The following is a 15,377-nucleotide window of genomic DNA, read 5'->3' as shown; positions in this document are numbered from 1 at the left end:
GCATACGAAGAGAACTCCTTAGCCAGGACAGTAGTCCTGCCATTTTTCATGAAATTAATCAGGCGTTGTGCAATACCATCTAAACCCACCTTTTTATGTTCGCAGGTTGATCAAAGAGGGAAATATCGATATGGTCATCAACCTACCCAACAACAACACTAAGTTTGTGCGTGACAACTTCCTTATCCGCCGGACGACAATTGATTCTGGCATCCCACTTCTGACCAATTTCCAGGTATGGTATTGTCTCCTCACCTCCTCCAACCAAAGTGTGTAACTGTATGATGGCATGCCCGTCAAAGTCCGAGTTAGGAGCCTGCGGCATACCGTGCATATTTCAGAGACCAGCTCTGGGTAAAACTGGATGATATTTCAACCCTGTGTCCAAAGGATACTCAATAGACGACTCAAAATTCCCCCATTTACTTGTCCACTATTTGGACTCTTGCATCTCAATATTCTAAGCTGTGAACCCAGAGACTTTGTGGATGTCATTCGTTTTTTTCCCGAAAAGGTAGTGAGAAATGCAAGGTAAGGGATCAGGTTAAATACTTACTAATGTACCTAGTGTGTCTAAGGGAGAGAAGAAATATCATAATTCGCATAGTTATTTGGCCATTTGCCCATAAACGTATGTATTTCACTTGTGTACTTACACGAATCACAGTACCAACCTGGGAAAGGTTAAAATAAATCCATTTTAAAATGGAGAAATTGAGTCACTTGGACACAGAAGGAAAAGGTGATGTGCATGACAGTGTGTCCATGATGGACGCAAGACCCGGTCTTGCTTCACCTTTATCAGAATCCTAAGGTAATAAGGGGTTCTGTGGATTTCCTGAGAAAGGGCTTCTTAGGGAAACAGGTTCTGCAAATCCCTTTTCATCGAACATGTTTTTGAACACTTCAAGCTGAATGAAATTTATCAAATTGACTTCTACGGATTTTAAATGTATTTTATCTCATAAATCCCCCTCTTTCTCCCTCTTTATTGTTTATTCATCCTTGCACCACCCACCTTATACACAACAGCTTCACCTTTTCTGTTTTTCATTGACCTTTATTTATTGCAATTTGTTTTGGAGAATACCTGCAAACCCTCCTTTCTCCCTTTGGGGCAAGTCCTAGGCTCTTTTCCACAGAAATGTTATTCAGTATTTGAAAAGTGCTTGGTTTCTATGTCATTGTATCTATTTCAAATTTACTTTGCTCCTTCCTTCTACATTGTCTCCCTTAACTCTCGTCTGTTATCCCTTTCTCTCCTCACCCCCTTACCCTTTCTTACCATTCTAGACCCACACATTTTTCTGTCCCTCTTGTGAAAACATGTCATGACACTGACATTCTTGCACTTGTGTTTTCCAGGTGGTCAAACTCTTCGCTGAGGCAATCAAGTACTCCGGAGACTTGGACACCAAAACACTTTTCCACTTCAGACAGTTTGGGGCTGCCAAATCTTCCTAGAAACATTACTCCTTTTCGTATTTCTTCAAGTGTATATTTTGAGTTTACCATTAATGTATCAATGCAACACAGTATGTGTATCACTGGCTACTTCCAATGAACAGGTCAAAAGGATATGACTGTGTACAAGCCTGACTTTTAGGAAACCATATACTACTTCGTTGAACTCCTTGTGCTTTAATTTAACCTTACTATTGAATTCCTGCTCTTGAATACAAATAAATCCTTTGAAACAGTGACCACTTTAGGTAAAAAAAATCTACAATAATGCAGCCACAACTTTGAGGCTGGCCTGAACCTCCCCAAGAACACAATACATGCCTTATTCAGCATCATAGAGGTAAAGAGAGTGAAGGTTCTCACAATCTTGCTTTTGTCTGCACATAACATTCATATGCCCAAATTAATTTCTTATCTACAAAGCTATTCGTTTCTAGAATGCCCTTGTGTCCTGGATAGGCCAGCCCTCTTTCCCAGCATGTGTTTTTTTCAAACGCCCTCTACACAATTTTCACGTCATACTGTTTATGTGTTCCCAATATTGTACACAGTGAAGGAGCAGGGTAAGTTCTTTTGTGTCTCTGAGATCCTGTTCTGCCTCTCTTTGATACTCCAGTGGCCTTCGTGCATCTCTAATCACTGGTTTAGCTCAGCAGTATATGGATCGGGAGTCTCATTTCTGGAAGTGTACTGAAGGCCCCATTCTTTGGTCTCATCAGCATCTGTCCCTCGAGGCCTCAGAGAACACTGCGTGAAGACTTGCTGACTTATGGTTGCGGGTGCACCGCCCATGCACTAATTGTAAATCATATTGGCAGTAGTTCTACGCCTGATGGGTTTCTGATATTTTTTCAGGGGTAGGCCAAGTAGCAGTTTGCATTCACATATTGATGGCATTCCTTATCTTTACTTCCTTCACTACAAATAAACCCATCAGCCTTAGGTTTTTCCAGACTCCCTTCAAGCATCTTTATGTATCCAAGAAGAAGTTTTGATCAAAATCACTAAACCCTCATATGTCATAACATGCTGGATACTATCCATTAAAGGAAGATGGCATTTCATATAATTTAGTTACTTTGTAAGTCTGCCAACAAACCATTAGCATCTTGTGAGAGTGATTGCTCATGTGATAATCAAACGAGTTTTAATCAGACACTAATTGGAAAGTGCAGGTTCCTTGTGTGTTAGTAGTTGGCTCAGATCTACTATAAGAAAGATTATGTTGCTCAGTGTGGGAGAAGAATTACTCTGCAAGCAATGCTAGAGACGTAGATGACGTGTTCAGAGTAGTATGACCACAGGTGTGAATCACCACATTTTCAGTGCCAATATTGTCTGCTTCTCCTTTATAACAGAGCTGGATGCACATTTCATATGTCAGTGTTATAAGCCCATGATTCTGCTTAAACTTAAATACAAAGTAGCTAAAGGCATACATCCTACAGGTATAGCTGTGGAAGAGCGTGGAAGATATTTTTCACATGCCACTTAAGTTATTTAGGTGTGCAACTGAAAAGTCGCTTGCCACTAAAATGTGCTGCTTAAGACAAAATTCAACAATAATATGTTGTTGGTACTAGGATGCACACCGATGTATGTTATAGAATACATCTACATATGTTACAGTTAGGAATCTCTAGTATATTTCTCAGCAGATCGAGAACATAACTTATTTGTTAAATCATAAAAAGCATGGCTTTGTATGCTTACAAAGGAAAGACTGATAAAACTCAGCCCATATAACTAGAACCATTCACTTAGATCATTTGATGCGATACCTCAATGTGAATGAATCTGCCCACTGAGTTCCAAAGGTTTCTTTGGCTTGGTTTATTGAGGGCAACATTTCAGTTTACTTTCCATCTCTTTCCGACCATCATCTTCATGGCAGCGGTGCTAGAAAACGTAAACATCACAGATCTGCTTACAGATAAGACATGAGTAGATTTCAGCACCACCTCGCCTTTTTGTTGCAATCATCAATATTCTGTGCCCAATCCCCCTCAAATATCAGTGTCAGTGGCTATCCCTTGCCTGTTTTCAGAATCCTTCGAGTTGGCATACACTCTGTTTACTAATGTTGTACATTTCTCTCACATACTCCAGCTGGGAACATTCAAAATCATAGCAAAGTACCCATTAACATAAGACTTCTACTATTTGCTCCAGTTGGCTTGAACGGATCCATCCCCAACACAGTGTAAATTAATTGAATTAGTAGTGGCCATTTACTTACATGGTCTGTGGTTCAATACTGTAACCTAACAGAAAGAGAAAATAGACAAACCTTGGAAATTCTTCCTCTTTCCAAACACCATGTATTGTGAATACCAACCTCACTGTGAAGAATAAACCGTGAACTACTTTTAATACAAGATGAGTGTCTATTCTTGTTTGTCCATGTTGTGAAACACAATCTTGATCTCTTGTAGACATTTCTCACACCTGCTTCTGCCATTGAAGATGGTAAGTAAACTCTATACAAGTGTGTGTTTCCTATCTATGGAATCTCATGCTATGTGTATTTGTAAAGGTCACCATCAGCTGCAAGGGTATCCTGGTGCCGAGTAGGTGTGTGTGCCTCGACCTGCTTAGGGTAGGATGGTTATTTGAAAAGGCTGTTCTTTAGCTTCTTGCAGAATTCAAGAAGAAAGGAGGAGGCTCTGATATGGAGTTCCATGATTTAGGAGCGATGTAAGAGAACATCCGTCCTCCTGATAAAGTTCTGTGTATGGGTGGAATGTGTGCAAGTGGGAGTCCTGCAGGACAGACTTGTCATAATTTGCACTTATGACAAAGACATTAGACATTCCGAGGTCTGAATTTGGGAGACAGTTATGGGGTGTCATTGCCAGCACTGCCAATCCTCATACTACATGTAGCGAGCGAGCCTGACCACTGCAAGGAGGGGTTTAGAGGTGACCTTCACCAAGAAATGCTTGAAAAACATTGCAAATGTGGTGCATTTTACAATACATTTTTCAGTATTGAACCTTGTTCAGTCATCGAATAGATGGCTGGATGGGTGGATGGAGATTGGAAACATGTTTACATGGCTCAAAGAATAAACAAATAGTTTTATGGGTGAGGAGTTGGGTGTATGAATTAATTAAAGTTTAGATGACAGTGAATAAAGACTTTCAGTTGCGTGGAGCAAACGGTTGTAATGCATTAACCACAGGTGGTTGCTATGGTTTTCATTTGAGCATCTGCTTTAAAACTTCACCCTCCCCAAACACTACCTCCAATCCTTGTAAAACCTTCATAGCCTGGATGTATTTAGCACAGTGCACTGATGACTTGCCTCGAAGAACTATACACAAAGCATCACGCTTTGATCTTAAACAACAGAAAGGAAGAGATAACCATTTATTTATTGAATTTTACAACAAGAAACTAAGAAACCTTGCATCAATCCCAGTTTCCACTTTACCATATTACATAATTGTAGGCAATTACTTTTTTCACAGTCCCTTCTTTTCCTTCATCATCACATGAGAGCACTGTGAAATAAAGCAGTTTGGGCGTCACAAAAATTATAGGCTATATTGATAATGTATAGTAACACCCTAGACAACGTATAGGGGCAAAAGACAACAGAATGTCCTCTTGGATCTCTAATAGCATCGTCATCAGGGTTGTGGCGGTGAGGGCATGAATGTATCTAAGTTCATGATTAGAACCACTTCTAACAACTGTCACTTAACATGATGGTATAATTTGATATACTAAATGGAAGAATGTTGAAATGGTCACATAAACAAATACACATTTTTCATTTTTGATCATCATACATGTCCTGGACTCTCTGAGCCAAGCAAGAGTAGACCCGGCACCCCTCTTATCCCAGAATGTCAGCTCTGCTCATGGCGATACAGCAGGAGGCAGGAACCAACCAAATGCAAGCAAACTAATGATATTGAAAGAAGTGCTGTCTGACTGCCACACTTTAAAACCATTTGTTTTACATTGTTTGTAAAGCACTGCAGACTGGAAAAGCAGTCGACTCAGCCCTCTGCAACAAAACCAGTTTGAACCATCAGTAAATCCAGTCACCCATCCTGTCAGCACACAGGGACAATACCTGGTACTGCTGGGCTCAGCTTCAATGGAATTTCCATGCTGATCTCGGTTGCATCCACTTGCTTTTGCTATGTTTCTTCTTCTGTTATTCACATGGTCTACCCTGTAGCTAAACACTAAACTATTTACAAACCTGCCTTTAGCTATGTTTCAAACACTTTAGCCTGGATGGAGTACACTGCTTTCAAATATGTAGAAGCCTTTTGATAAAATGTTTAAATCATTTCAAGCGTAGATTTGGGATACAAACTTCAGATGTTAACGAGCATGGTCTACCTTACAAGACTTGAATGTGTACTAATGACCAAGATCTCTAAATGCCTACATTTGTAACATCACGTTTTATGTCTCATGGCCTGAATGCAGGCAATGCTTGAGACTTCCTTGGTTCTGACTATTGGACTGTCCTTAAGCCGTGTTAGATGTTAATGTGGGTCAATGCCTGAAATGCCACATTACCTGAATTAGAAATATTCCTCAGGTATCTCTCAGCCTGAATGGTGGACAATCCCTGAGATGTCTGAGTGGGGACTAAATAATGAGATGCCTCTTGCCCTGAATCTGGAGCAACACCTAAGATAACTTGCACCTGAATTTAAAATAGTACATACGATGTCTCATTACTCGACTGAGATCTATCATCTGTTTCATCCTGACTATCTTGACCAAGATGTCTTTTGTCTCCTAGAGTGAATGAGATGATGTAAGAAATTGAGTTATTGGTTGAGGGGGTGAAACTCTACTCAAGCAACAACCACAAGAGTGCCAGTGTGAAACACCAAAAATCACCAAATTAACCTGTGCTTAACCCTCTGGTATCTTGATGCAAAGCAGTCAGACGTAACATAGTGGCAATGTATGAAGTATTTATGCAGCACGTAAACAGTAGTTAAGTGAAACCATAACACAAGAGAAATCCCACACCAACTTAGAAAAATAGAGTAAAATGTAATAAATTATTTGACACCAAAATAAAAAACAAAACCCAGTCAGCTTAATCAGAGAAAAATAGTTTCAAAGATTGATGGTAACCACAGTGCTTATATTATGTTATGTGTATTTGTGAAGTGTACGATCACCCTCAAGGGTATCCTGGCTCCTAAAAATACAAATCACCACTTGGTTATCTGGTTGTGCGAGATGTGATGGAGCATGTGCTGGATACAGGGACTAGGTTAACCTCCCTAAAAATGTTACCTTCTCAAAGTCCAGTGTGAAGAGTACAGTTCGCGATAGAGGAGGCTGCAAGGAGAGCATCACGAATAGTTGTCGCTGTAGCATGAAGAGCAGGCCATGTGTTGCAGATGATTGTTACTTGTAGAGCGAAGATCCTGTTGGGTGTGGCAGACGGTCATTGCGGGAGCTTTGCATTGGCGGTTTTCCTCTGGCTGTGGATACCATAGCGTGAAGTACAGGTCTTGTGTTGCCAGATATCACTTGAGGTTGCTTTAGTGCGAAGAGTCGGGTTCACCAGAGCTTCACGCTGCAGGCGGCAAGCTGCTGGCCTGGACAGGCCTGTTCATGGCCACGAAGAACCTATAACTTGAGGATTTATTCTTTTTATTCAAGGACGTTGTAGGAGGCTGGACTGGCTTGTAGTGAGTACCAAGGGGTACTTGCACCTTGCACCAGGCCCAGTTATCCCTTATTAGTGTATAGGGTGTCTAGCAGCTTTTGCTGATAGATAATGGTAGCTTAGCAGAGCAGCTTAGGCTGAACTAGGAGACGTGTGAAGCTACTACAGTACCACTTAGTGTCATATGCACAATATCATAAGAAAACACAATACACAGTTATACTAAAAATAAAGGTACTTTATTTTTATGACAATATGCCAAAGTATCTTAGAGTGTACCCTCAGTGAGAGGATAGGAAATATACACAAGATATATATACACAATAGCAAAAAATATGCAGTATAGTCTTAGAAAACAGTGCAAACAATGTATAGTTACAATAGGATGCAATGGGGAAACATAGGGATAGGGGCAACACAAACCATATACTCCAAAAGTGGAATGCGAACCACGAATGGACCCCACACCTATGTGACCTTGTAGAGGGTCGCTGGGGCTATTAGAAAATAGTGAGAGTTAGCAAAATAACCCTCCCCAAGACCCTGAAAAGTGAGTGCAAAGTGCACTAAAGTTCCCCTAAGGACAAAATAGTCGTGTTAGAGGAATAATGCAGGAAAGACACAAACCAGCAATGCAACAACTGTGGATTTCCAATCTAGGGTACCTGTGGAACAAGGGGACCAAGTCCGAAAGTCACAAGCAAGTCGGAGATGGGCAGATGCCCAGGAAATGCCAGCTGCGGGTGCAAAGAAGCTTCGACTGGACAGAAGAAGCTGAGGTTTCTGCAGGAACGAAAAGGGCTAGAGACTTCCCCTTTGGTGGACGGATCCCTCTCGCCTTGGAGAGTCGTGCAGAAGTGTTTTCCCGCTGAAAGGACGCCAACAAGCCTTGCTAGTCGCAAATCGTGCGTTTGGCGTTTTTGGACGCTGCCGGGGCCCAGGAGGGACCAGGAGGTCGCAAATTGGACCTGAAGAGAGAGGGGACGTCGAGCAAGACAAAGAGCCCTCACTCAAGCAGGTTGCACCCGGAGAAGTGCCAGAAACAGGCACTACGAGGATGCGTGAAACGGTGCTCGCCGAAGTTGCACAAAGGAGTCCCACGTCGCCGGAGACCAGCATAGAAAGTCGTGCAATGCAGGTTAGAGTGCCGTGGACCCAGGCTTGGCTGTGCACAAAGGATTTCCGCCGGAAGTGTACAGGGGCCGGAGTAGCTGCAAAGTCGCGGTTCCCAGCAATGCAGCCCAGCGAGGTGAGGCAAGGACTTACCTCCACCAAACTTGGGCTGAAGAGTCACTGGACTGTGGGGGTCACTTGGACAGAGTCGCTGGATTCGAGGGACCTCGCTCGTCGTGCTGAGAGGAGACCCAAGGGACCGGTAATGCAGCTTTTTGGTGCCTGCGGTTGCAGGGGGAAGATTCCGTCGACCCACGGGAGATTTCTTCGGAGCTTCTGGTGCAGAGAGGAGGCAGGCTACCCCCACAGCATGCACAAGCAGGAAAACAGTCGAGAAGGCGGCAGGATCAGCGTTACAGAGTTGCAGTAGTCGTCTTTGCTACTATGTTGCAGGTTTGCAGGCTTCCAGCGCGGTCAGCAGTCGTTTCCTTATCAGAAGGTGAAGAGAGAGATGCAGAGGAACTCGGATGAGCTCTTGCATTCGTTATCTAAAGTTTCCCCAGAGACAGAGACCCTAAATAGCCAGAAAAGAGGGTTTGGCTACCTAGGAGAGAGGATAGGCTAGCAACACCTGAAGGAGCCTATCACAAGGAGTCTCTGACGTCACCTGGTGGCACTGGCCACTCAGAGCAGTCCAGTGTGCCAGCAGCACCTCTGTTTCCAAGATGGCAGAGGTCTGGAGCACACTGGAGGAGCTCTGGACACCTCCCAGGGGAGGTGCAGGTCAGGGGAGTGGTCACTCCCCTTTCCTTTGTCCAGTTTCGCGCCAGAGCAGGGGCTAAGGGGTCCCTGAACCGGTGTAGACTGGCTTATGCAGAATTGGGCACATCTGTGCCCAAGAAAGCATTTCCAGAGGCTGGGGGAGGCTACTCCTCCCCTGCCTTCACACCATTTTCCAAAGGGAGAGGGTGTCACACCCTCTCTCAGAGGAAGTTCTTTGTTCTGCCATCCTGGGCCAGGCCTGGCTGGACCCCAGGAGGGCAGCTGCCTGTCTGAGGGGTTGGCAGCAGCAGCAGCTGCAGTGAAACCCCAGGAAGGGCAGTTTGGCAGTACCAGGGTCTGTGCTACAGACCACTGGGATCATGGGATTGTGCCGACTATGCCAGGATGGCATAGAGGGGGCAATTCCATGATCATAGACATGTTACATGGCCATATTCGGAGTTACCATTGTGAAGCTACATATAGGTAGTGACCTATATGTAGTGCACGCGTGTAATGGTGTCCCCGCACTCACAAAGTTCAGGGAATTGGCTCTGAACAATGTGGGGGCACCTTGGCTAGTGCCAGGGTGCCCTCACACTAAGTAACTTTGCACCTAACCTTTACCAGGTAAAGGTTAGACATATAGGTGACTTATAAGTTACTTAAGTGCAGTGTAAAATGGCTGTGAAATAACGTGGACGTTATTTCACTCAGGCTGCAGTGGCAGGCCTGTGTAAGAATTGTCAGAGCTCCCTATGGGTGGCAAAAGAAATGCTGCAGCCCATAGGGATCTCCTGGAACCCCAATACCCTGGGTACCTCAGTACCATATACTAGGGAATTATAAGGGTGTTCCAGTAAGCCAATGTAAATTGGTAAAAATGGTCACTAGCCTGTTAGTGACAATTTGGAAAGAAATGAGAGAGCATAACCACTGAGGTTCTGATTAGCAGAGCCTCAGTGAGACAGTTAGTCACTACACAGGTAACACATTCAGGCACACTTATGAGCACTGGGGCCCTGGGTTACCAGGGTCCCAGTGACACATACAACTAAAACAACATATATACAGTGAAAAATGGGGGTAACATGCCAGGCAAGATGGTACTTTCCTACAGACGTGCACTCTTATGCCAACAAAGGGCCAAGGTCTTGGGGAGGTACCTCTTGGGGATAAGGGTCTCAATCTTGTAGAAGCCAGCAGGACTCAGGCAGGTGATTTGCAGCAGGTTATCAAGGCAGTTGCAGGGAGGCCTCTGGAGCTTGTTATGTCCCTGTAGCTCTGAACAGGATGTCAGTCAGCAGACCTTTATAGTCACTTCAGGTTGCCTGGGATGAAGGGAGCAGGTCCAGTCTTCCTTCTCAGACAGCAGAACAAGCGCCAGGCAGTTAGGCAGTCCTTTCTCTGCAGTATTCACAGGTCCAGCAGCATACTTAAGAGTTGGTCAGAGGGTCCTATATTTATACCTGGTGCCAGCTTTGAAGTGGGAGGAAATGTTAGACTCCCTTCCCCTCACTCTCCCCTCCACCCCAACATCTAGTTCTGGAATTTCAATTCTTCCCCTGCTCTGGTCCCAGGATATTGGGGTCACAAAAGGCTAATGTGAAGTTCTTTGTGTTCTCAGACAGCTCATTTGAAGTGCAAGTGTGGTAGGTGGCAAAGTCATCCCTCCCATATTGTCAGGATGGTCCATCTTCCCAACACCCAGTCCCTCTTTGTGATAAAATTTAGGAGGAACACAAAGGCCAACTGCAAATTACACCTATTCGTTTGGCCTAGGATACAGGCTGCAGGCACCAAATGGTTGGGACGAGGAAATGCCAATTGTCTAAAAGTGGCATTTTCAGAATTGTGATTAAAATCCAACTTCACAATTACAGAGGATTTTAAATTCCAAATTCTTTTGAGTATAAACATGGCATTCTTACCTGTTCCCCATCAAAGGTTATCACTTTTTCAAAGTAATACAATAACCCAATGTTATCGTATGGGAAAGGTAACCCTTACAGTGCTGAAAAGTGAAATAGTACATGTAAAACTTCGAGGTATATTTCCAAATTTTTAAATACACTGCACCCTGCCCTATACGTAGGCTGTTTAGGGCCTACCATAAGGTGACCGGTATGTATTAAAAAGGATGGTTTTGGCCTGGCAAAATGTTTGTTTTGCCGGGTCGAAATGGCAATTTAAACCTGCACACAGATGGCAATGGCAGAACTCAGACATGTTTCTAAAAAAATACTTAAGTGGGTAACACAATAAATGCTGCAGATCCAATAGTAGCATTTAATTTACAGGCCCAATAGTAGCATTTAATTTACAGACCCTGGGTATATGTAGTACCGCTTTACTAGAGACTTATAAGTAAATTAATTGTCCCATTTGGGTGTAAGCCAATTTGACCATGTTTAGAGAAGAGAGCACAAGCACTTTAGTAGTTGTTAACCGTGGTAAAGTGCACAAAAGCCTAAGGCCAACAAAAATAAATTTAGCAAAACAGGAGGAGTGAAGGCAAAAGCTTTTGGGAAAACCACACCAAGGCTGTTAGGTCTAATATGTGTCTCCCCCAGCTGAAAGTGTAGAGAACCACCCACTCATCCGCATTGACATAGTCAGTTCTAAAATCCTTTGCCTGTAGTGAGACAGACTGCCTGAACAATTTGGGATTCTCACCTCTTGTCTGCATGAACCATTTGCGTGGCCTGTGGTCTGTCTAAACCTGTAATTGAACCCCAAACAGATATAGTTTCAGCTTCTTTAGTGCCCAGGCAACAGCAAAAGTTTCTCACTCTATAGCACTCCACCTCTGTTCCTAGGGAGTAAACTTCTGCCGATAAAGTCTGCAGGTTGGTCTAGGATCTCCTCATTTAAATGTGATAGTACGGCTCTTATGCCACACTCTGAAGCATCTGTCTGCACTATGAATTCCTGGGAGAAGTCAGGGGGCTTGAGCATAGGTGCCGTGCTCATGGCCTCCTTCAGGGTGTTAAAGGCTTTTCTGGCCAGATCACCTTCTTGGGCTGCTTCTTAGAATTCAGCTCAGTAAAGGGGGTAACAATGGTGCCATACCCCCTGACAAATCTCCTATAATATGCAGCTTAGCCCTCACCTATGTCTGAATTTTTGGGGGATTCCAAGTCCATGATAGTCACCATTCTATTCTGGGCACTTCTAGAGTACATGAATACCCAACCGGGCCTCCCATCCCTGAGTATCATGCAGGCCCTAATTCATCCAGATTAGACAAATAGCCAGGTGTTCAACAGATTTCTGAAACTCAATTCATTTTCCGTCTTGCGTAACCTAATAAACAAAAAATTCCACAATTTAGGAACAACATAAGCAAAGGAGCGACCACCACTTCTAGCCTTCTGGACTTCAGGAGTCACCAACTGAAATGGAGTAGAGGATCTCAAAATCCTAGTGGGTCTAAAGAGTCATTTCAATTGATGAAGCAACCAAGGGCCCTTTTTGTGGTACGCTCAATTGGCCATATGGCAAATTTGAAAGTAAATCCTCGGTTTGACAGGTAGCCAGCACAGGGAGTCTAGAAAACTCTCAACAGAGTAATGCTTCGGAATCCTTAAGTGTAGGTGAGCCACTGCATGTTGCACCACCTGCAATTTCCCTAAAACATTATGGGCTTCTCAGATAGAGGAAATTACTGTAGTCCAAGCACAACAAAACTAGGGTCTGCATAATAATCCTTCGTAAGGAGAGGGTAGGAAATCTATGATCTTTCTAAACATTCTCAAAATTCCACAGCAGCTAGCCCCTAGTTTCCGAACTTGTACCTGAAAAGGGAGTTTGTTATCCAGCCAGATGCCTACATTTCCATCCTCTTTTTCTGCATGGGCTCATGCATTCTTGGGGTAGGGGTTCCACTCCTTCACCAGACTGACAGGGTGGCTGCAGTGGAGTTTGGAGGGGCTGAACTCAACTCCCTTCTCTGGTAACCCCTTGTGGGTAAAAAGCAGGCATAGTAAGAGAATGTCTGACTTCCAACTCATGGGTTCAGGCAGGCCCATAATCCTCAACAAGCCTATTTGTCAGAGGGAGTGGTACAGCGTGCAGAACTTGTAGGTTACTCCACACTCATTTCACATGGACTTTATGTATGCAGGCATGAAGCTTGTTCCCCTGACATCATTTCCTTGTGGAGTTCCTCTCTGGTCCCTATCAAGGCCCTAGCCACTGCAGGTGCAGTCACAGACCTCAGTTTTATGGCCTCTGTTGATGCCCATGCTTTCAAAGGGGTGCTAATGACAGGTGAGGGAACCGGGGGAGTCTTGAGCTTTTTCCCTGTTTTCCCACTGGTAGGTGCAAACCAACATTCACAATGTATATGAGGCACACTTCATCTGGTGCCAATAAACATCTATGACAAGCCTGGCAAAGGTCTTGTCGTCCTACCCCCTATGTCCTACCACAGGTAAATCATGAGCCAAACCCAATAAGAAGGCTCTGTAGCACTGAGGGACCACCAGCACATTGGTTCCCCAGGCACAGGGACGCTAGACTCACTATATAGGAGGTCATTCTTCCAATATATGAGATGATCCCCCAAGTCCTGTTATTTGCGTCAGGGATGTGTAATGCAGAAGGGGTTCCTATTCGCAGCTGCCTTCTGATCTTTGCAGAATTCTTCCCTGGTGGGCACACCCTCAACCTGACATCCAGCATGCTTAGGCTGGTCTTGTAGGCAGCGATGTCCTCCCTGTTAAGCTCCAGGGCAGACTCATTAGGTGCCCCTTCAACCTGTACCATGGAAATTTCAGAAGCAGGTTTCCTACACCGCTTGCTCTTTCTCTTTTTGGCAGCAGCCAAGGACATTGTTCCTGGCTCCAGGCCTCCTTAACTCCCCTCTTGGGCAGCCATGGACTTTGTAATCATGCATATCCACTCATGCAACCCTAACATCTCTAGGTGGGAACTAAGCTCCAGTTCCTTCCAGTTAATGTGCTCTAGATAATTTCCTAACAATCTACATGCATTGGAGGGCTCACTGTTACCCTAAGAGAACCTGAGACCCCCTCCCATTCAAAGGGAGCCAGAGTCACTTGGTAGTGGTTCTAATGGTTGTATGCTACTGCAACCTGGTGGAATGTATGGGGTATCACCTGTTCTCTGGACCCCAGGTGGCACCTGATAGTAGTCCTTTGGCTCCTGTGGCTCTCAGAGCCTCTACCCTCTGCCCATTGAGTGTGACCCACTGCCTAAACCTTGAAGTAGTAGAAGGCATGTCAGCATTGAGCACCATCTCTCCGTCACCCAGGTATACTAAGGTAACCTCAGATATCTCCCCCACACTAACTTGGGCCATCTCCTCCCCAAGCTCTATACTAGCCAACCCAGGGGTATGCCCATCAGTAGGGGGCTGTGCCCTAATGGGGCACTTGGCATATCCCTTGGTATGCCCACACTGGTAACCCAATTAGCACATATGGACAAACCTACCACTGTTCTTATCCAAAAACCCATTTTTCTTTTGGTCAGAACATGGCTGGATCCCTTTCCCCTGTGAACTATTTTGGGGGCCTTGTGAGAATTATTTCCTATATTTATGTACCCCTCCTTCTACTGGTGGGAACTCTGACCACCCTTTGGTCGACCCTATACCCCAGATGCTTTCTTGGACACCTTGGTACTGACCCAGAAGTCTGCCTCTTTAGCAAGCTCCCAGGTGTCAGTGAGCGTGCCATCCATTAGGTACTACCACAGCTCTGTATCACAAGTATTGAGCATGTGCTCTCTCAAGATCAAGTTGTACAGCAGAACATAATCATAAAATGTGCTGCCCCTCACCAAGCCATTCAGTGCCTTGCTGAAATAGTTGAAGAATTCCACCCAAGACAGGTTTGGGAGTTTGTAGCTGTCCCTGAACCACTGATGTTACTTCTCAGTGGTCAACCCAAATTATGAGACAAAGATGGCTTTCAGAGGAATGTACTTCATCTGGTCACCAACCTCCAGTTTAAAAAGAGTGTCCACTATGGGCATGTGTTTCAATATGTTAGTTCTCCAATACTCCCCTTGGACCCTGTGTATCATCAGAGCTACCTCACAGGCATCATCACTTCCCACCAAATAAGTGGGTGCCAGGTCTTGTGGTATGCAGACCATTGCCTCTCCAGAGGACACTGAAGGTATACTGCCACCATTGCTGCTGGATTATGAGGGTTGCCTGGTTTTGAGCTCCAGCACCTTCATGCTCTTCTCATGCTGCAACAGCACTTTCTTTTTAGCCAAGGCCCTCTCAGCCGAGCCCTTTTCTCCTACAGAGCTCTCTCTGGTTCCACCCTTTCTTTGTCCAAGGCTCTCTCTGCTTCAGTCTGTTCTTTGGCTAAGGCTTCTTCTGCCACACCCACTTCTC

General features: G+C 44.5%; 1 protein-coding gene across 1 annotated transcript in view; it reads left to right on the top strand.

Moving 5' to 3' along the window:
• The window catches only part of CPS1 (carbamoyl-phosphate synthase 1), a 159,203-nt gene extending 155,349 nt beyond the window's left edge, over positions 1-3,854 (top strand). The window contains exons 37-38 of the mRNA XM_069225655.1: positions 106-235; positions 1,366-3,854. Coding sequence (XP_069081756.1) covers positions 106-235; positions 1,366-1,464 — 229 coding nt within the window. The 3' untranslated portion in view covers positions 1,465-3,854. The remainder of the gene's footprint in view (positions 1-105; positions 236-1,365) is intronic.
• The last annotated feature ends 11,523 nt before the right edge of the window (positions 3,855-15,377 follow it).

The sequence above is a fragment of the Pleurodeles waltl genome, chromosome 3_1, assembly GCF_031143425.1.
Source record: "Pleurodeles waltl isolate 20211129_DDA chromosome 3_1, aPleWal1.hap1.20221129, whole genome shotgun sequence".
Lineage (NCBI taxonomy): Eukaryota > Metazoa > Chordata > Amphibia > Caudata > Salamandridae > Pleurodeles > Pleurodeles waltl.
This window is presented reverse-complemented; position numbering and strand designations above follow the sequence as displayed.